Raw genomic sequence first — 22,904 nt, 5'->3', positions numbered from 1 at the left:
ATGCTCAGCTTTCTCATGTAGCTTCTTATCGCAGAGTTATGAAATAAATGGACTACTACTCTGTTGTGTTGACATCACTCTTAACTTAAAAGTTTTCGTCTCAAAGTCAATAATACAGTGTTCACATAATGGTCCAGATATATACATACATTTACCATAACAGTGATTTGTTATTAATGAATGCATATATATGGCAGATTGTATGCACCCATTTAAAAAGGCCTGTGCCGGTCTGAGGTAACAGAGCTGTCATTAATAAATAGGCTAGGCCTATTACAGAAATGAGACAAATATAAAAATATGGTTCCGTGGAATAATTTATAAGACTAAAATGATAAACATTTAACACTATTCACAAGATCCCACTAATAAAAATAAAGAAAGTGTCATTGGCATTGGTATGGACACATATCCAAAACAGTTCCTTGGAGTTCCATATACTAAATATGTAAGTAGCATGATTGTGCCATACTGGTTTTGCCATAAAACACTGTAAAAAAAAACTCAACACCTTAAGATAACTAGCTAAGTAGAATTTTGAGTATACTCAACGTATCAGGAAAATTAGCCTACTGCATCAACTGAACAATTAAAGGTGGTCTGGACTTTCATCCAACATAATACGCTTTATAAACACACTGTTTTTTACTAGTTGATCCAATTTCACTAAGCTTGCATATTTCGTAAAGCTGAGCATTCACTTTACAGACAGTAATAGTGATGTATAACTTTGTATTCTTTGTCTAACTTGTGTATTAGTTTCTTGAGCTAACTGAAGAAGTTATGTGGAGTTACTTATTCACCAAAACAAGTTGTTCATACTCCTTGAAATGGAAGGAATTTCACTGAAGTGAACATTAATCACTCAAACGGTGATTAACAAAATATAATCAAAAACACTAAATAGAGCAAAAAACATCTATTAATTTTGAATAACAAATATTTATGTTATCATATCATAAGTTGACTAAAAACAAATGATTCAAGTGATCAGTGATCAAACAGCAGCTTTTTAATTGGACCCTCACCACCAAACTTGACATTGTATGTTATTACTGTGTAATATTTTAAGTTGCTTGAGCTAAATTGGCTAAAATGGACTTACATTTTTATGTAATGCTAACATTTCATAGTTCAATCTTTTAAAATGATTTGGAAGTTGGATTTTATTTTGTAGTGTGCATGATACCATTTATTAGTATTAGTCCACATGATGGGTACTGTAAATCATATTTGTTTTATAACTAGAAGGTATAAATAGAAATGTTGTACTTACACTGTAATAACATCATGTCAGATAACCTATGTGTTTTTATATGGTAAAATCTGTAACTGGCTTACATACATTTTAATAGTTAGATGAGGTAGAATTAGAATAAAAAAAACTTTGTGTATTCGCTTTGTATATATACTTATTTCTAGGAATGTGTTCTGTACTTACTAAAACAGTTCTTGTAAAGTTTTGCATTATAGTTTAGTTTGTGAGAATCGTTCTGAACTCTGTCAGCCTGTTTTAACGGTTGAAAAAATCAGGCTGAACTTTACTGACGTCTAAGATTAATCTAAAGAAGCTCCACATCTCTTCTTCTTTTATTGAGATTCTGCATTCTGACTCCAAACTTGAACTTAGGATATTGACCTCTGATGAAAGGGGGAAAGTGTCAGTCATTACTGATGACGAAGGATCAGCATGTTGATTTTGACTCCTCTCAAACAAATCTCTTCATAAAGGAGATTCTTAGTTTCAATGTGATTTTTTAAAAAGCAGGCATGATTAAAATTCACTGTGCCGGGCTCTTAGAGGAACTGGCGTCTTCATGTGACCGGGACACATAGAGGGAGACTCTCTTTATGAGTTGGCCTTTGACACTACCCCATTTACATTTAGCCTTAATGGAGGAAGTAACTGAGGTAAACACATGTTCATGGTTTATGTATACTCTGGACCAGGATCTTGTGCAAATTTCTTTATGCATAAGTTTGCTCATCTAGACAAAGCAGCCACCACATGTATGTTTAGACATACAGTGATGCCACATGCTAGGTCAAACCCTTCAAATATTTGGATATGCTGTTTCTGTGTAGCATGAGGATATGTAGCATGCCATAAAAATGGCAGTTAGTATACTTTTTCTGGTTGTTTCCGGTTCTTCCATCTCTGTGCATGTGTCCTGCTGAGACTTGCCTTTGATGAAAACCCCAGTGCAGCTAATATCTCCCATCTCTTTCTCGCCTTTTCTGTTCTCTCTTTCCCTTCATCTTTTCTCATTCCTTCAGGCTAAGGCGGGATGGCTGTCCCACTTCTTGTCCCAGCTTGTCCCGTCTAGTCTCTCTCTCGCACATACATGTCTACTCACCATTTTCTTTATGTGTATGGAGCCCTGCTGGTCACTCTCTGTCTTTTGTGAACCGGTGAGCTCAGATTGTACTGTTCTGATACTCAAGGCCAATTTCGGCAAAGTGTCGCACCTGAACAGACATCACAACCTATGTAAATAGTAGTAGGCTACTATTGTTCTTATTGTATTGTATTGTAATTTTTATACTTCATTGTTATACTTGAATATTTGTTGGAGTATTTATTTAGTATTGAAACTCATGTTTAGTTACATTCCCAAGGAACATTTTTTTCATGTATCTTTAAAAGTACCAAATGCATTTTTTGCAGGTCATCTTGACAGTCTTTCCTATTTCTGTCCATTTTACTGAACTTACACAAGCGGATCAAAATAAAGTCCATGTTGAACTTGTATAGCCAATGATAATTTCTTATAAAAAGAATAACTACAATCATTCGTCCTTCTTGTGAAAAGACATCTCCACATTAATAAAACTTTGGTTAAAGTGTTTATTTTACAGTTTGTGTATGAATGTTGATTTCTTCAGTCCATTTCTAAAACTGAGAAATTTTACTTTAAAATACTTAAAGGGATAGTTCACTTTGAAATTAAATTTTGGTATGTTTTAGCTTACCTCAAGGGCATCCAAGATGTAGGTGTCTTTGTTTCCGCAGTAGTTTCAATTTTGATATTTTTAGGTCAAACCGTTCTTGTCTGTCAGTCATATAATGCAGGTCTATGGTCACTATCTGAAAGAGCATGCACAGAGTCCAAATTAAACAATTCCCCATCGTAAGTACACAATGATGGCCTAAGATACGAAACAAGTGGTTTGTGTGAGAAAACGAACAGTATTTATATCGTTTTTACCTCACTTTCCGGCGCTTGCGCAGACTAAGCCAGAACACGCGCACATGTCACACACCAGGATGCGCGCGCGCCCTCAGATCACTTGGACGTGGCTGTGTACAAGAGGTAAAAACGATATAAATACTGTTCGTTTTCTCACACAAACCGCTCGTTTCGTGTCTTAGGTCATCAACGTGTACTTACGATGGGGAATTGTTTAATTTGCTAAAAAGTTTGGGGGTGGGTAGATTTTTAATGTTTTATGTTTTATGTTCACCAAGACTGTACTTATTTGATAAAAAATACAGTAATATTATGAAATATTATTACTATTTAAAATCACTGTTTTCTATTTTAATATATTTTAAAATTAGATTTATTCCTGTGATGGCATAGCTAAATTTTCAGCAGCCATTACCGTCTTCAGTGTCACATGATCCTCCAGAAAAGAAATCATTCTAATATGCTGATTTGCTGTTCAAGAAAGATTTCTTATTATTATCAATGTTGAAAACCTTGCTTCTTAATATATTTTTGTATTTTTTTCAATTCTTTGATGAATAAATAGTTCAAAAGAACACAATTTACTTTTGTTACATTAAAATTGTATTCACTGTCACTTTTGATCAATTTAATGTGTTAAAGAAAATGTTCATTTCTACAAAAGAATCTATAAAAAATATCTTCTTACTGATCCCAAATTTTTGAACGGTATTATACGTCATTGATGGTTAAATGCTCTTTATGCTCAATGTAGACTGTGAAAGTGGGTAAAGAGTGTTGTCAGCTTTGGCAGGCACCAGGCTTATCCCTCGTCAGAAGGTTTCGTCTTGGTGTCGTGCCAGACATGACACAGATTTTAGGCCACAAGTCTGTCTACTTCACTCGGCTCTTTTCGTGCAAAATTTCCAGCGTGTGATTCAGCATGAGTGATGGGTGGCTAAATTACAGGCTATCTGAGTACGTCTGGATGTAAAAGCTTTGTGTCGTGTGAGTGAGTGAGAGGGAAGTATAAACCAAACCACACTGTACAAAACTGGGTTACAAGCTATTTGTTATTATAGTGTGACCTTCTTTATGCAGAACAAGGTATTGGTTGAGCTTACTAGGCAATAGAATATGCACCATTTTAAAGCGGTGTAATACATTTCAGGGCATGCAGCTCCTTATTGATGCAGTTTATTCCTTATTGTGGAAATAAACCAATTTGTCTTATGCATTTTTTTCTTCACATAATTATCATTCTGTGTGTATTCAGAACCTCCCAGAAAATCCCTTTTAGCATGTTTCGTGTTGTTTTGCAGGCATTGGATCTGGACCGCAGTGTACTGCACAAAATGAAGAAGTCAGTCAAGGCCATAAACAGCTCTGGTCTGAGTGAGTATTACAAACAAAGCCACTTCAAGGCAATCCTGCAAGGTTAGCAAAAAAAGCGTAATGCCTACTAAACGCTGCGGTATGCGGGGAAGGAGACCAGAGGTCGTGTTTGTAATGTACTGTATGAGAGGCTGAATAAACTGCTTATCATTTAATGAGTCGACTGCTCGTCGAGCTGTCAAGAGTCGAGCTGTTTTATAAGAGAAGTCCCAGACAATTGCGCAACAGGTATGATTCAGATTCATTTCTATGGTGAAAAGACCATTTCTGATTACAAAAATGACCATTTGCCTCTGAGCTTTAATCAATAACTTTTCTCCAATAAGCTCACCAGTTTAGTTTTTGAACGTATAGACAAGTGTGCTATTGTTCTGGTAACCCTATTTATCTAAACAATATCATATGATAACAGTAGCAAGGACAAAGCTTTTGGTTTCATATACAGGGTGATTCAGGTCATTGTTACTCTAGTAGTGAGCAGGTTTTGTGCTCTACCTCACACATTCCTCTCATTCTTACCAGGAACACCGATACCTGTTCTAGCAGGAACCTACTTATTTCCCCTCTCTCTTTCTTTTCCTATTTACTTTGTTAGCGCACGTTACTTCTCTTGTGGTGAACAATTAAACCGCAGAATAAAATTAGTTTGTAATTATAATCAAAATCTAAAAATCTTCAGTGATTCTTCTTCTCTGAGGATGTCAGTTTGACAGTTTGAGCAGAATATCTTTTACCGTCCAACCATCAGAAAACTAAGCTAAAATGGTTAAAAGTGGCTTTTTGTTCATTTAAATAAAGCTGAAATAATATAAAATATAAATATTAGATGAAAAACTTCAACTTAAAATATGTTGCCTTTGTTTTTAGTTGAAGTACTAAAATGACTAAAACTGAAATAAAAATAAATTAAAGCAAAAATCACAGATTTTAGGCCACAAGTCTGTCAACTTCACCTGGCTCTTTTTGTGCAAAATCCGCAAAATGTGATTAAGCATAAGTGATCGGTGGAGATATATATATATATACTAAAACTAATAAAATGACAAAAGATAAAACAATTACTAAATCTTGAACTAAAATTAAGATGAAAATTAAAAAAAATATTAAAATATAATACACATATATAAATAATACACGGATATTAAAATTAGGGCCCTGTGATGTGGTGTAAAATGGGTCAAATTCAGAAAAGAGTTGAAACGCTTGTATTCAGCACAAGAACCTGCTTATTCTCTATCGATCTGCAGTCCAGTTAAAAACAATGTCATATTTTTAATCCAAACTCTCCTTTTTTCTTTTAGTACATAGATTGTGCAAGTCACGTTCAGCTCTCAGACTTTTTGACACATTTGCAGCTCAACCAAATTTACATAGTGTTATATTTTTAATCAAATGCTAAACAAGGCAAGGCAGTGCAAGTTTATTCATACAGCCCATTTTATACACAGTGACATTTCAAAGTGCTTTACATAGCCATGATGAAGAGAAAGAAATAAAAGACACACAAAACTCATTTATAAAATCATTTAAGAACAAATATTAAATCAGTCTTAGTGAATGCCTCTAGTGAAGGAAGAGACTTTGTTAGCACACTGTTTCTTCTTTATATTAAACCAGATCTTAAACAGCCTGTTGGCCTTCTGCTGTACAGCACAGGACCGGGGAGTGGTTACTACGCTATTTTCTACAGCACTCTGGTCATAAACTAGGAAGTATGTTCTTTTGCAAGCGGTAGGAATGAAAAAGGCCCACGTGACAAGAGTTTGCTCATGCCCTCATGAAACACTGTGATAAGGTCAAGCAAAGTGTGTTAAAAACACATGAGCTTCATAAGGTAACATTTTGGAAAATGCATGCAAGTATCCATGATCATCAGACAAACATTTGTATATAATAAATACAGTACTGTGCAAAAGTCTTAGGCATGTTAATATCCCCACCCCAAAAATGGTTGTAAGTCAGTTATTTATATCTTTTGCTGTGGTGTGTCAGTAGGAAATATCAGTTTACATTTCCAAACATTCTTTTTGCCATTAATTGTAATAATCCAGTGAGATTTGTGTATGCACAAGGAGTCTGACAACAGCCGGTATGATCTGATCTCACCATCATCGAGTCCGTCTGTGATTACATGAAGAAACAGAAGAAACTGAGACAGACTAAATCCAGAAGAACTGCGGGACCGTCTCCGAGACGCTTGAAGAAACCTTCCTGCAAAGCTACAGTTCTGTGAAAAGTACTGGCACTTGTGTTAAAATGCTTTCAAAAATAAAATCACAAATTGAATTTATTTATGATTTAACTTCTATTAACTAATTCAAATCAATATATGGTGTAATGACCCTTTGCGTTTAAAATGGCTTTTGTCCAGGTACACTTGCGCATAGTTTCTCAGGTAGCTTTGCAGGAAGGTTTCTTCAAGCGTCTCGGAGACGTTCCCGCAGTTCTTCTGGATTTAGTCTGTCTCAGTTTCTTCTGTTTCTTCATGTAATCACAGACGGACTCGATGATGGTGAGATCAGATCATACCGGCTGTTGTCAGACTCCTTGTGCATACACAAATCTCACTGGATTATTACAATTAATGGCAAAAAGAATGTTTGGAAATGTAAACTGATATTTCCTACTGACACACTACAGCAAAAGATATAAATAACTGACTTACAACCATTTTTGGGGACATTTTTGGGGTGGGGATATTAACATGCCTAAGACTTTTGCACAGTACTGTATATGTGGAAGGTAAATGAACAGACTGTTTCTGTGTGTCTCCAGCTCACGTAGAGAATGAGGAGCAGTACATCCAGGCACTGGAGAGGTTTTCAGATACTTCTGTGTACAAAGACGATCCTGATATGTCCGGTTACTTCCTCAGATTTGCTAGTTTCACCAAAGAGCTCACTGGTCTCTTGAAGAACTTGGTGAGCTAGTCTCCGACATTCATATACTGTAGATCATTTCATGAGACACTGTGGGTTTACATGCAGAGTGTTTTCACACATTTAGTGTTTTAACACTTCTTTACAGACTATACACTTCATTTTGAATCTCCTCATATCTTATTTTGTGCCCACAGCTGCAGAACATGAATAACATCATCACTTTCCCACTAGACAGCCTGCTGAAGGGAGACCTCAAAGGAGTAAAAGGGGTATGCAATGATGTGGATATATATATATATATAGGAAAATATATGCCAGGCAAAAGGAAAAACCCCTAGTGTGCCAGATCCAGTCTTGACAACACTCTCCGCACCTTGCTCTTCCTCGTCCTCATCCTCTTACTCCTCTTACTGATCCTCTTCCTCCTCTCCCTCTCAGATTGTTTCCATCTATTGTCTGCCTGTGTTTAGCGCTTTGCAACAGAGATTGTGTTGCAAAGCGCTTTGCAACAAAAAGTGCATGAGACTTGCAAAAAGTGTCTAACTGCCTGAACTTGTTTAACGTCTGGCAGAAAGAGTGCAAATTCGACAAATTGGTTTAGGCTATTGAGAATTTGGTTCAAAGATTGGGGTTTAGCGTCTTAGCAATTGTGAAAAACTGTAATGAACCAAACTTTCATGTATATATACTGTACATAAACATCTTTCATATAAATACAGTGATCGTGGTGGTTTGCTTAAGTGTGTATTGAATTATTTGACCTTTAAGACTCTTTAAGATTATCATGTTAACTGTGTTCTCGTTTGTTTTTGCAGGATTTGAAAAAGCCTTTTGATAAAGCATGGAAGGATTACGAAACTAAACTGTAAGCACCTATTAACCTCTTAATATCTCAGAAAAAGTAATAATTACAAATCAGTGAAATTTAAACTTGAGCCTTAGACACTCTTGTCTTGATATTCCAGTACAGCATGATGCATGAAAATAAGTTTTAACGATTGTAGATCAGTTTATTTTGATCCACTATGCAGAGGAAGGGGAGGTTTATTCATTTCAGATGTTTGAGCGTAATTCATGAGCCTGTAGCATAGCTGAAGAGCTTATCGCAATTTGGGGCCATACCTTAAGTAAACATCAGCACCAGCATTTATGGTTCGCTTGTGCATTCTGAGCATTATGAGGGTTTGATGAAAGAGTCGACTAATGTTTTTTCATGTCAATGCACTAAACTTGTTCACAGGAGCAAGATTGAGAAAGAAAAACGGGAACATGCCAAACAGCACGGTCTGATCAGAACAGAGATCAGCGGAGGGGAGATTGCGGAAGAGATGGAGAAAGAGAGACGCCTCTTTCAGCTTCAGATGTGTGAAGTAAGGAATGTGGTCATATATGTGTGTGTGTGTGGGGGGGGGGGGTAGTTATCAGTCAAATTAATTTTTACTTTTACTTTTTAGTAGGGCTGTAAAACGATTAATCGCGTTGTTTTTACATAATATATGTGTGTGTACGGTGTATAATTATTTTCTATATATAAATACACACACATGCATGTATATATTTAAGAAATATTTGCATGTATATACTGTGTATATATATTTATATTATATATAATTTTTATTATATATAAATATTTTATATATAAATAACACATTTTCATAAATATATATATGCATGTGTGTGTATTTATATATAGAAAATAATTATACTCCGTACACAGACATAAATTATGTAAACAAACTTTTATTTTGGATGCGATTAATCGCGATTAATCGTTTGACAGCCCTACTTTTTAGTTTTTCTTTTTTACCCAACAAACGTAAGGATACTGATAAACACAAGGCACATGCATTTTTACTTCTTGCGTACTCAATCTATGGCAAATTTTTGTGAAAGAAGACAAGCATGTGAAGTTTGTCTGGTTTCAAACTGAAGCGAAACACTGTCTGAAGGTTTCCTGAAGAACTGAAAAGCTCTTAAACCTATTGTTGCGCCGGCGCCAATAAAGTCATGCAGATAGCAGATTTGAACAAAAAAATCAAGTGCAAATACAAATACAAAAATAAGATTGAAGGAAACGGGGTTTTAATTATCAACCTTTATTATATGAACACAGAAACCCCCTGTTAATAGGTTAATGTCACGTTTCCCATTCCATGACTAGTAAAATAATAGCAATTTACTCTCTGTAAAATGGCGTAATCCGCAGGGTGATGGACACGGAGATGGGTAAAAAGGTTGATGGCTACACATTCTGCCGCGTCGCGTGTAGGACAACTCGAGGTATCGCACACCGGACGCGCACTTTCTCAGTTTATGGCCAGCAATATTCTTATGTTTAAGGACATTATGAAATTAAGATAATGTCTGTAGGTACCTATTCATTTTAAACATTGTGGTTTTCGCCAATACCGGTATATTGGCACTCTCTAAATTAACACGATGTCGATATTTCATGCTTTGAATATCACGATTATCGTCAACACCAGTATATTGCGACACCCCTATATACAGCCGACATCAGCAGGGACTTTATTTATTTTGAATGGGCAGCACTGGTGGTCCTGGTGTTGGACAATGACAATGAAACTGGAACATTAGCCAATACAGTGGCCAATCTTCAGTGATTTTACATTCCATCAGTAAGAGCAGAGTGTGAAGATTGGCACAGCAATCGTACATAAAATATTGCAATCCATACAAGTAACTAAACTTGTCAGCCAATATCATCATATATTTTCATGACTTTAGAAATTATTTTAGAGCTTATGGTCTGATGGAAAGCAATTGAAATGATTGTTTTGTGCTGAAGTGTTTGATGTGCTTTGTTTTGCAGTATCTCATTAAAGTGAATGAAATTAAAGTCAAGAAGGGGGTTGACCTGCTCCAAAACCTCATCAAATACTTTCATGCTCAGTGCAAGTATGTTTATTTATAATATAATTTAATAGTATTGCCTGGTTTCACAGACAAGGCTTAAGCCTAGTCCAGGACTAAAACTGAAAGCAACTGTTTTGTCTCAAGATGCACACCAGTAATGTGTTTTTCAGGCACGTTTATAAAAGCTACTTAAATGGCTACATTAAGGCCTAATCTGTCTGTGAAAGCAGGCCTATATGTCCCAGTAACAATATGTTTCATTTTTAAATGAGTATTTTGACATCATATTTCATTTTTCTCCACAGTTTCTTTCAGGATGGGATAAAAGTTGTGGACAATCTAAAACCTTACATGGAAAAACTTGCCACGGACTTGACCGCAGTGCGTTTTTTTGATATTACTGTCTGCTCTTTTAAGACAAAAAAAGTTTATTTCATGGTTGTGTTATGATTTGTGTGTGATTTGCAGAACAAGCAGACACAAGATGCAGAAAGGAAACAGCTGATGCAGCTGAAAGATACTCTCAAATCTGCTCTGCAGTCAGAGTGTAAAGAGGTGAGCCATCTCCAAATGACTGTAAACTATGATTGATAGGAAGATTGCTTCATTTCTGTGGTGACTCCAAGCGGCAACATTCTAATCTGAAAAATGAAGCCTACCCGGAAGTGCGAAAAACTGCAATACATCGAAAATCCGCTAGGGGGAGGTCCCAAAATGGAGCAAATGTCCATAGTCCCCCATGTTAAAATGTCCGTTTTCACAGCATAAATTCATGTTTTTACAGGTTGGTCCCATGGACTTTTATTGTATTTTTCGATAGGTTCCGAGTGCCTGACAACTGTGAGGGGGGTGAATTTTTTTCTAACTCGTTAGTTTAGATTGTATTTAAATATAAAATGTATGACAAATAAGGGCGTGGTTAACTTTGATTGACAGCTTGATAACGAGCATTGGCTGGAATTCCTGAAATTTGACGTCTCGGCCATGATCTGACACAACACATCATACCACCTCTGTATCCTTTCTGAACATTAGGATTTCCCAAGATTTTCCAAGATGGCGCCGCCCATACCCCCCATAAACGGCTTCAAAACCGTTCTTCAGAAAGTCTATGGGTGACGTCACAGACGTCTATTTTACAGTCTATGGGTAACTCTTGTTGTTTTGTTTGTTTGTATGGTGAAAGGACGTTCAGGCAAAGCAGAATGCTGGCTATAGTCTTCACCAACTGCAGGGCAATAAAGCTCACGGCACTGAGCGCTCTGGGATGCTTCTCAAACGCAGCGAGGGGTGAGTTCGTCTGGTGCTTCAATGATATTCACATGCATTGACAACTTTTTTTAGGTCATTGTATGTTCTGTAAAGTTTATGTGATGAAGGCTTTTCTCGATTTTACAGACTGAGGAAGGTTTGGCAGAAAAGGAAGTGCTCTGTGAAAAATGGATTATTGACTATTTCTCATGGAACGGTAGGGGAACAAAACAGGCACTCTGTTTCTCCTTTCAGAATGATGGTTTAGTTTTACAAGGTTGCCGCCACCATTTTACAGCAGATTGAATGAAGGAGAAACATATGAGTTTGAGACCAAGAATGTGTTGAAAAAGAACATAATCTCAAATACCACTTAATGACATAATTTGAGAAAATAACTCTGTAGATGCAGATCAGAATATCCAAGTTGCATATATCATATTTACTCATTTATTGCAATAGAATACATCTTTTTACATCCTAGAGGAATGATTGCTTTCTCTTCATGGGTGTTTTTAAGATATTTAAGTAACAATTAATATTTTTTCCCCCCTAAGGATCTGCCAATGACTATATAATGTAATATAGTTTGTTCATGTATTAAAAGCTATTTATATACAGATTATAATTATATTTATATTATTATATGTAAATATAATTATATGTAAATATATTAATTATATATTTTTTATATTAAAATGTATATAATTTTAATAAATATAATTAGATATATATCTATAATAAGAATATATTATAAGTTTTAATAGAATTTGTGAAGAATCCAAAAATATTTGTATTAAATATATCTATTAAATGTATTATATAATATCAGTTTATTAATATTCATGTCATTTTAGAGGGTGATAAATCCTAAATTTTCCTGTATTTTTTCTTTCTCTCTTGCTCTATCTCTCGTTTTCTTGCAGGCCAACACACCGCCAGCAAATCTGAACCTCTTAACCTGCCAAGTGAAACGTAACCCAGATGAGAAAAAAAGCTTTGATCTTATATCCCGTAATATACTAGCACAGTCACAGCACAATACAGTCATAAATACAGAGCCGGTATTCTCAGAGTCTGTCATGGCTCATATGGTTGGTTGATCATCTTTATTCGCTCACTGTTCTCTTCCATCTTCTAGATGACAGAACGTATCACTTCCAGGCAGAGGACGAGGCAGAGTGTCAAATGTGAGTGTGTGTGTGCTCATATGATGATTTTACATGATAGAGATTTTACACAATATATATATATCACATGATATATATTGTGAATATCATGTGGAATGTAATTATTATGTCCATCACCTCTATCTTTTCATCTGTATCTCTATTTCAGATGGGTGTCTGTGCTCCAGAATAGTAAAGAGGAGGCCCTGAACAACGCCTTTAAGGATGATCAGAACGAGTGCGAGAACAACATTGTACGGGAGCTGACTAAGGCTATTGTGGGAGAGGTGAAGAAGATGAGTGGCAATGATGTGTGCTGTGACTGTGGAGCTTCCGGTAAGCAATATAGGAGTGACGTAAAGGAATAGTTCACCCAAAATTGAAAATTATCCCATAACTTACTCAGCCTCAATCCTAGGTGTATATGACTTTCTTCTTTCAGCCGAACACAATCAGAGTTATTTAAAAAAATATCAGCTCTTCCAAACTTTATAATGGGAGTGAATAGTGCCTAAATTTTTAAAGCTCCAAAAAGCACATCCATCCATCATAAAAGTAATCCATATGGCTCCAGGGGGTTAATAAAGGCCTTCTGAAGCGCAGCAATGCTTTTTGTAAGAAAAAAAACTATAGAAACTTTATAAACTATAATCACTGGCTTCCGGTAACGGCCGTATGCAAGTCTAGTTCCAGCGGATGAGTTGACCTCTGACCTCTCTCACTTTTTTAAAGAATTTTTTTTATTTAAATATATACATTACCTTTCCAAAGTTTGGGGTCTGAAAAAATGTTTCACTGTTTTCACAAAAATATTAAGCAGCACGACTATTTTCAACATTGCAGCCTTGCAGCCTTTTTTCAAAAACTTTTGAAATGTAGTGTATATAACTATTAGATATCACTTATTTTTGCAGTTGTATTTATCATACACAAAACAAAACAAAACAATGAGGCCTTTTATTTGAGTGGCAGGATTAACAGAAAAATTTAAACTAAATGCTAAAATAATACAACTATAAATGATTTATTCACAAACAGCATCATTTAACATTTTCGCTACAAAACATGTAAGGATGTAAATGATGGATGAATCAAATAAGTTACTGAATTGTTTTTGTTGTTTTCCGCTTGATTTGCACAAACTCACATTTTAGCAGGCCGTGATTATTGCCTCAGCTTGTAAAAAAAAAAAAAAAAAAAAAAAAATGCTTCCTGTTTTGCATCTGGCCTTTCAACTTCTCTTTGTACATTGTATGAAACTTAGTCATCCCAGTAGAACTTGTTTTATTGTCATTTAGATCAGAGTTTTGATGATACGTCTGCGGCTTTTCACTTGTCACTGCAGATCCAACATGGCTCTCCACGAACCTGGGTGTGTTGATTTGCATAGAATGCTCTGGAATCCATAGGGAAATGGGGGTCCACTACTCCAGAATACAGTCTCTGACACTGGATGTCTTGGGCACGTCTGAACTCTTGGTAAATTCTTGTTACAACTTGGTACTTGTTTGGCAGAAATTGCAAACATATGGGTTGTGACGGTATTAAATGTGTTGCAGCTTGCTAACAGCATAGGCAATGCTGGATTTAACGAAATCATGGAGGCAAACCTGTCAGCAGAGGAGATTCCCAAACCCAACCCTTCAAGTGACATGTGAGCAACAGATCAGTTTCATTGACAGTTCTTTTCTTTGTGAATTTTTTCATTCATTATGCATGTTTAAAATAACAACATTATTTACTCAAAAAATTCTGTTTATTTTTTTTATTTTTTATTATGTTTATTGAATTTCTCTTGGGATACAAATATAACAAGACATCACCCCCCCCCCCCCCCCCCCCCCCAAAAAACTCAGATTTTTATATAAAACAGGACCATACTATATGGCAGATTTGTGAAAAGAAAAATAGCAACAGCATTATATAAAATATAGCATGTATAAAATAACATTTCCAAAAGATGAAGAAGATGACAAAAAAAATAAGGTTAAATGTCCAGAAAGTTACACAGTTACATTGTTCCTTGTAATATAATAGGGTGAAGACAAGGTTCCAAAGCGTCCAGATATGGGGTCCACATTTTGTAAAACTGGCCTGTTTTTCCATGTATTTTTTTTTTTAAAGAGGTTTAGTCTATAAATCATAAATGACTTTACTTTTTCTCTCTCAATCGTCCTTCAGGCAGGTTCGAAAAGACTTCATCACAGCCAAATACACAGAGAAGCGTTTTGCTCAGCGGAAGTATGCAGATAATGCAGCCCGACTGCACGCACTGTGTGACGCGGTAAAGTCCCGGGACATATTCTCCTTGATCCAGGTATACGCCGAAGGATTGGACCTGATGGAGACCATTAATCAGACTAACCAACATGTGAGTTGTAGAGTCATTGTGCTTTGTCTTTTTATTGAGTTCTCCTGACGGGCTGCACACAAAAACAGCATCTAACACCATACGTGTAGGTCAATTCACGAACAAATGATTATGAGACGGTAGCCTGGGAAAACCCAGACAACTTCCGGTAAATTTAGATTTGCTCTGCAAGTAGTCTGGCAAAGAGCTCATTCAAGCCCATTTCTAATCCGTCGAAATTGCGTCACCAATCAGAAACGTTGGGGCGGGCTTTACACGATGACGATCGTTCTGATTGGTTTTAGGTCTATCCAATTGCGCCCATTGAGCGACGTCCGTTGGTGAAGCGCAGCAACTTTTAAATGCGTTATTATATTCAAATTGCATGATTGCAAATGTCTCCATGAAAGACCCACTGGCAGATGAACGTGCTACTACATTTCTCTCCGAAACGGTAGGAAATTAATTCGATTTAATAGAGGATTTTAACTGTGACAATGATTGACAGGGCAGTTTACGTGACAGGATGCACGCGACAGATCCATCCGATAAAGATGATGAAGTAGTATGTCCCAAAGCTTGCCTACTTTTTTGCTACACATTCAAAAGTAAATACCTTTTCTTCACAAAAAGAGTACATACTTTTATGGCGTAGTGTAACTTTGGGAATTGGGACGCAGCTTTACACCATGACGATCGCTCTGATTGGTTTTAGGTCTATCCAACTGCGCCCAGAGGCATTTGAGCGACGTCCGTTGGTGACGCCCCTTTGGAAATGAGTTATTAATGAAGCTTTGCCAGACCATAACTCAGTTACTACTGAGAATGGTCTGGTTTTAACCAGGCTAATGAGACGGATCTTTTTTTGTGTCAGTATCAATAAATGTATGTATGTATGTGTATAAAATTCTGCCTTTCACTTGCAGGAACCAGGCGAGACAGCGCTACATCTAGCAGTGCGAATGGTGGACCGGAACTCACTCCATATTGTGGACTTCCTTGTACAAAACAGGTGCTCTGCTGATGCTCTGTACTGCAGCTAAAAGTATTAATGCTATTATATAAAAACACATGGTTTTTAAATATTATGAAGACATTTTACATGTCCAATATGTGTGTGCCTGTGTTTGTGAATGCAGTGGGAATTTAGATAAGCAGACTGCCAAAGGAAGCACAGCACTGCACTACTGCTGCTTGACTGACAATAGTGAATGTATGAAGCTGCTACTGCGGGGAAAAGCATCTGGCACCATTAGTAAGAGTTCATTTAATATGCTGCTTTCACCTCAGGAATTCAAACTACACAAAATGCATTTAAAAAAATCTTTTTTATAATGTTTATAATTTTATAAAAATCATTTATAATGAAAAAATAATAAAAAAGTGGTTCAAATATTGTCTAAATACAATACATGTCTAAAAATGTCTGAAAAGAAAAAAAGGTCCCACTTTATATTAAGTGGCTTTAAGTACTATGTACTTACATCGAAAAATAAGTACAATGTACTTATTGTGTTCAGGTTGTATTGTAAAACACTTGTGCTGCTATTGAGGTGTGATACGGGTAAGGTTAGGGACAGGTGTGGTGGTATGGGTCGGTTTAAGGGTGGGTTAAGGTGTAAGGGAAGGGTCAACAGTGTAATTACAAATGTAATTACATAAATTAATTACAGCTGTAATTACATACAGCTATTTTCAAAATATAAGTACAATGTAAAAACATGCATGTACACAATAAGTCCATTGTATCAAATTATTCATTTCAATGTAAGTATATAGTACTCAAAGCCACTTAATATAAAGTGGGACCGAAAAAAACTTTCCTTTTTCTTTTGGGGAAAAAATCAAAGTGTTTTTCTTGCAGCTAATGATGCAGGAGAGACTCCTCTGGATCTGGCGCAGCGTCTCAGACACTCAAAATGCGAAGAGCTGGTGTGTATATTGTTCTCTTGCGTGCAGTTTGCAATGCCAGCAGAAATTAATTTTGCTCTGTTCTTTTCTTGAGAGCAAGTTCCTGGCCTTGCCTGAGAATTGTGCTCAAGCAAATTCCTTTCCAACGTGTTCTTCTGTGTTGTGTGATTTACAGCTGACTCAGGCACAGACGGGGAAGTTCAATGTCCATGTGCATGTGGAGTATGACTGGCGTCTGCATAATGATGACCTAGACGAGAGCGAGGATGAGATGGAAGACAAGGTTAACATGCTTTTTAATCGTCTACTCACATTTCATTCAGTTATACTATCTTTAAAGGGATAGTTCACCCAAAAAGTTCTGTCATCATTTACTTACCCTCAAGTTGTTCTTCTGCTGAACACAAAAAAAGATATTTGGAAGAAAATGGGTAACCAAACAGTTAATGGACCCCATTGACTTCCATAGTCAATGGGGTCCTTCAACTGTTTGGTTGACAACATTCTTCAAAATAACTTCTTTTGTGTTCAGAAGGAGAAAGACATTCATACAGGTTTGGAACAACTTGAGGGTAAGTAAATGATGACAGAATTTTAATTTTTGGGTGAACTATCCCTTTAAAAATAGTATATTCAGCAAGGATGCATTAAATTGATCAGAAGTGACAGTAAAGACATTTATAATGTAACCAAAAATTACTTCAAATAAATGCAGTTCTTTTGAACTTTCTATTAATCAAAGAATCATGGAAAAAATTTAAAAAAGTGTGTGGGGGGGAATCAAGGTTTCCACAGAAATATTAATTTTTAACATTGATATTTATAAGAAATGTTTCTTGAGCACCAAATCAGCATATTAAAATGATTTCTGAAGGATCATGTGACACAGAACATATGCGATATAAGTTTTTTACACATTCATATATACACAGTGTCCAAAACTACTGACTCATTCACGATTCACTTCATAGTGATTGTCATATAGTTCTCTATATAAAGATCAAAATGTATTTGGACACAGGGAATATTGAGCACTTTGTGTGACATTTTTGACACATTGATTCTGAATTGCAAAATTAAAAAACCTTAAATTTGATCTGACCATACAAAGTGAGACATAGACTATTCATAGTCGAATCATGATTCAATCCACAGATGTTCTTTAGATGTTAATGTGAATATTGGTACGGTCTGGCTCATCCTTATGTCATTGATTTTGGGTTTCAGCCCATTCCCATTCCCAGGCGTGAGGAGCGTCCAGTAAGCTGTATTGTCCCAGGCAGTGGCCCCATGATGCCCAACATGAGCGCTCTGGCACGGGACGTGGCTAACGTGGTTAATAGCAAGCAGAGGGCTTTTATTCCCAGCATGATCTGCAACGAGACTTACGGCACCATGCTTGATATTAGCCCACCGCCATTGGGTTTACCTGGTATTCCTCTTCTACCCCCTCGTACCTTAGGAAGAGGTGAGTAGAATTCAGGCCTAGTGAGTTGAGGATTTTCTGATAGGTTTAATTCTTGTAGCTTGCCTACAAATGTAGATTAAGTAAACATATATACATTGCATATATTATGTGTGTTTGTGATGTCAGGGTGGAGTCCTCCAATGGAGACGGTCGCGAGGCAGAGATCATGTTCAGACCCTTCAAACCCTCCGAATCCAGAAAGGAACGACTCAGTATATGGTGAGTCTGACCTCACTACAGCCTGATACTGTATATAAATAATATAAGTATATACAAAACTCTTATGCTCACCAAGGCTACATTTATCTGATCAAAAATACAATAAAATAGTAACATTTTGAGATATTATTACAATTTCAAATAACAGTTTTTTATGTTAATATTTTTTTTAAATGTAATTTATTCCTGTGGTGGCAAAGCTGAATTTTCAGCATCATTACTCCTCAGTGTCACATGATCCTTCAGAAATCATTCTAATATGATGATTTTTGAACATTTCTTATTATTATCATTGTTGAAAACAGGTGCTGTTTAATATTTTCGTGGAAACCATAATAAAAAATGTTTCATGTCTTTGATGAATAGAAAGCATTTGTTTGAAATAGAAATCAGTAAAAGTGTCTTTACTGTCATTTCGATCAATTTAATTTGTTCTCGCTGAATAAAAAGTATTAATTTCTTTAAGAAAATCTTAATGACCCCAAATGTGTTTTTTTTGGTAACACTTTAAAAAAAAGTTTATTTGTTAACATTATTTAACTACTTTAATTAAGATAAACTAAAAATGAACAATACTTCTACTGCATTTATTAACAATAGTTAATGTTAATCTCAACATTACAACATTTTTAAGAACAAAAGTTGTATCTGTGAACATTAGTTAATGCACTGTGAACTAACATTAATATTTTTATTAACTAACATTAACAAAGGGTAATAAATTGCTGTAAAAATATATTGTTCATTTACACTCACCTAAAGGATTATTAGGAACACCTGTTCAATTTCTCATTAATGCAATTATCTAATCAACCAATCACATGGCAGTTGCTTCAATGCATTTAGGGGTGTGGTCCTGGTCAAGACAATCTCCTGAACTCCAAACTGAATGTCAGAATGGGAAAGAAAGGTGATTTAAGCCATTTTGAGCGTGGCATGGTTGTTGGTGCCAGACGGGCCGGTCTGAGTATTTCACAATCTGCTCAGTTACTGGGATTTTCACGCACAACCATTTCTAGGGTTTACAAAGAATGGTGTGAAAAGGGAAAAACATCCAGTATGCGGCAGTCCTGTGGGCGGAAAATGCCTTGTTGATGCTAGAGGTCAGAGGAGAATGGGCCGACTGATTCAAGCTGATAGAAGAGCAACTTTGACTGAAATAACCACTCGTTACAACCGAGGTATGCAGCAAAGCATTTGTGAAGCCACAACACGCACAACCTTGAGGCGGATGGGCTACAACAGCAGAAGACCCCACCGGGTACCACTCATCTCCACTACAAATAGGAAAAAGATGCTACAATTTGCACGAGCTCACCAAAATTGGACAGTTGAAGACTGGAAAAATGTTGCCTGGTCTGATGAGTCTCGATTTCTGTTGAGACATTCAGATGGTAGAGTCAGAATTTGGCGTAAACAGAATGAGAACATGGATCCATCATGCCTTGTTACCACTGTGCAGGCTGGTGGTGGTGGTGTAATGGTGTGGGGGATGTTTTCTTGGCACACTTTAGGCCCCTTAGTGCCAATTGGGCGTCGTTTAAATGCCACGGCCTACCTGAGCATTGTTTCTGACCATGTCCATCCCTTTATGACCACCATGTACCCATCCTCTGATGGCTACTTCCAGCAGGATAATGCACCATGTCACAAAGCTCGAATCATTTCAAATCGGTTTCTTGAACATGACAATGAGTTCACTGTACTAAAATGGCCCCCACAGTCACCAGATCTCAACCCAATAGAGCATCTTTGGGATGTGGTGGAACAGGAGCTTCGTGCCCTGGATGTGCATCCCACAAATCTCCATCAACTGCAAGATGCTATCCTATAAATATGGGCCAACATTTCTAAAGAATGCTTTCAGCATCTTGTTGAATCAATGCCACGTAGAATTAAGGCAGTTCTGAAGGCGAAAGGGGGTCAAACACAGTATTAGTATGGTGTTCCTAATAATCCTTTAGGTGAGTGTATGTTAGTTTATGCATAACCAAATGTTAACTAATGTGACCTTATTGTACAGTGTTACTGTTTTTTTTTTTTTTAACATGGTAGCTAGTTTGTTGCTCTACCAGATCTACCGGCTGGTCAACCATTTAAAACCACCTTAGACCAACTAGAAACCAGCTACAATGATCCGAAACCAAACAGTTGTGTATTCTTGCAGGCAGAAGCATAAGTCATTAGCATAACAGGTCTTGTCTCTCCTGTAGTTCTCCCCCCTGCTCCTCCACCTCCTCCTGCTGCCAAGAGACCACTGCCTCCAGACCCAAAGGCAACTCTTCCCCAAGCGTCTCCGGTTCCTCCTGCACCCTCCGCACCCCCAGTTATACCCCCCGTCCCAGTTAGACCAGCGTCCATAGTGCCACCTGCTCCAGTGTTGCCCACTTCATTTTCAAATAAACCCCCACCTCCACCTATACCCCCACAGCCAAAAGCCCCTGCCCCCAAACCAGTGAAATCCCCTGCTCGGTAAGTAACATTGATCACATGCTGTGTTTCTTTAAAGAGATTTCAGCTGTTGGGTTTGTAGCATTGTTAGCATTGTCTACATTTATGTCAGCTGCACTGTTCTGTGTATTTCTCAGGAATCCTGTTGGTCCATTTAGTAAAGATGTAAATGTAAATAAAGCTCCACCCAGTGTTCCCCGACCAAGTGACAAAACAGGTTATTATAATATTTATTTATATGATAAATATACCACTCTAAAGCCCAAAAAATAATGATATGTTTGATGGAAATAAGTCTAAATGGTGATTTCCAATAGAACGGTTTCCTCCAAACTCCGGGCCGCCATCTGCCTCCGCACCAGCTCCTCTTCCTGCTCCCAAACCCAGAACGGCCCCACCTGTAAGTGACCGTTTAAGACAGACATTGAAATTATAATTTTTCCCCCCACAAAAGCATTTTTTTTTTTCAGGATTCTTTGATGAATAGGAAGTTCAAAAGAACAGCATTTATTAGAAATAGAAAGCTTTGGTAACATTATAAATCTCTTTACTGTCACTTCTGATCAATTTAATGTATTCTTGCTGAACAAAAGCATTAATTTCTTTGAAAAAATCGTACCCAGATTCCTGAACGACAGTTTTATATTTATTTTTTTACGTTTTAAATGATTATTATGAAAAAAATATGTTTACATTTAAGCCACAATTAAATGTGGAATTTCATTGCATTACAAAATATCAAACCAAGTGGCATCTGCAAACATGAAACGTGTTTGTGCTATCTTTCTTTAAAATAAATGTTACTTGATATTTTGTTATAATACATTTTAACTGTGATGTAAGTGTTAAAACTAAAACATTTGCTTTGCATTTGCTTCAGAAACCGAGACCTAAGAGGGTAAAGGCCATATATAACTGCAAGGCTGATAATGTAGATGAACTGACCTTCTCAGAAGGAGAGGTGATAATAGTAGATGGAGAAGAGGACAAGGAGTGGTGGGTAAGTATAAAGCCATACTTACACAGTACATGCACAGATCAGCTGACTGAATCATGTGTGATCTTGATTGGCTCTTCCTCGTTTCCTGCAGGTGGGCCACATTGATGGGGAGCCGACCAGGAAGGGCGCTTTCCCTGTCTCGTTTGTTCACTTCATCACTGAATGATGTCTACACTGCTGTCTTACTAAGATCACATGCTCAGACTTTTTGTAACATAAACCAGAAACCACTGATTATTTAACAATGGATTCGCCAATTGGCCATCTTTCTGGCTGAATGGGGGCGCACAGAACATTTAAAAACAAAAGACCTCAGGAAAGGGTTAATTTTTTTTTTTTTGCGATTATTCTGATTACAAGTGTAATTACCTCTAACTTTAATGCAGAAATATCGTATGAATGAGTGCTATGCATATTACGGGAACCGTTTGTTTTTATAAAGTATAATATGTTTGGATCCTTAATCTCATCTTTATAGAGCTTTTTGTCAATATCAGATATCAGTTGCAGAGCAACTCTTATTTTGCATAATTAAGTGACGTGTTACACCATGTTGCTTGTATACAAGTTATGTTCCCCATGTTGTTACCAAACAAGCCATTAAACCTTTTACTCTGTACATTTAAAAGACTGGTTTTATTTTCAGCACTTGAGATATATTTTTACAAAAATGCCAAAGTAATGGATCTGAAACAGCTCACTGTAATGTTATACAATTTAATAGTTACACTACCATTGAAAAGTTGAAACCGTTTTCTATT

General features: G+C 36.6%; 1 protein-coding gene across 1 annotated transcript in view; it reads left to right on the top strand.

Moving 5' to 3' along the window:
- asap2b (ArfGAP with SH3 domain, ankyrin repeat and PH domain 2b) overlaps positions 1-22,470 on the top strand; it is a 23,164-nt gene extending 694 nt beyond the window's left edge. The window contains exons 2-28 of the mRNA XM_079888293.1: positions 4,493-4,565; positions 7,341-7,486; positions 7,642-7,716; positions 8,263-8,312; positions 8,688-8,817; positions 10,281-10,366; positions 10,630-10,705; positions 10,793-10,879; positions 11,511-11,614; positions 11,723-11,792; positions 12,502-12,589; positions 12,717-12,765; positions 12,914-13,080; positions 14,090-14,223; positions 14,304-14,398; positions 14,926-15,115; positions 16,021-16,106; positions 16,234-16,349; positions 16,959-17,026; positions 17,181-17,288; positions 18,233-18,473; positions 18,600-18,692; positions 20,906-21,164; positions 21,281-21,360; positions 21,461-21,543; positions 22,024-22,143; positions 22,235-22,470. Coding sequence (XP_079744419.1) covers positions 4,493-4,565; positions 7,341-7,486; positions 7,642-7,716; positions 8,263-8,312; positions 8,688-8,817; positions 10,281-10,366; positions 10,630-10,705; positions 10,793-10,879; positions 11,511-11,614; positions 11,723-11,792; positions 12,502-12,589; positions 12,717-12,765; positions 12,914-13,080; positions 14,090-14,223; positions 14,304-14,398; positions 14,926-15,115; positions 16,021-16,106; positions 16,234-16,349; positions 16,959-17,026; positions 17,181-17,288; positions 18,233-18,473; positions 18,600-18,692; positions 20,906-21,164; positions 21,281-21,360; positions 21,461-21,543; positions 22,024-22,143; positions 22,235-22,309 — 2,949 coding nt within the window. The 3' untranslated portion in view covers positions 22,310-22,470. The remainder of the gene's footprint in view (positions 1-4,492; positions 4,566-7,340; positions 7,487-7,641; positions 7,717-8,262; positions 8,313-8,687; positions 8,818-10,280; positions 10,367-10,629; positions 10,706-10,792; positions 10,880-11,510; positions 11,615-11,722; positions 11,793-12,501; positions 12,590-12,716; positions 12,766-12,913; positions 13,081-14,089; positions 14,224-14,303; positions 14,399-14,925; positions 15,116-16,020; positions 16,107-16,233; positions 16,350-16,958; positions 17,027-17,180; positions 17,289-18,232; positions 18,474-18,599; positions 18,693-20,905; positions 21,165-21,280; positions 21,361-21,460; positions 21,544-22,023; positions 22,144-22,234) is intronic.
- The last annotated feature ends 434 nt before the right edge of the window (positions 22,471-22,904 follow it).

Source organism: Squalius cephalus (genome assembly GCF_949319135.1).
Source record: "Squalius cephalus genome assembly, chromosome: 12".
Classification (NCBI taxonomy): Eukaryota; Metazoa; Chordata; class Actinopteri; order Cypriniformes; family Leuciscidae; genus Squalius; species Squalius cephalus.
This window is presented reverse-complemented; position numbering and strand designations above follow the sequence as displayed.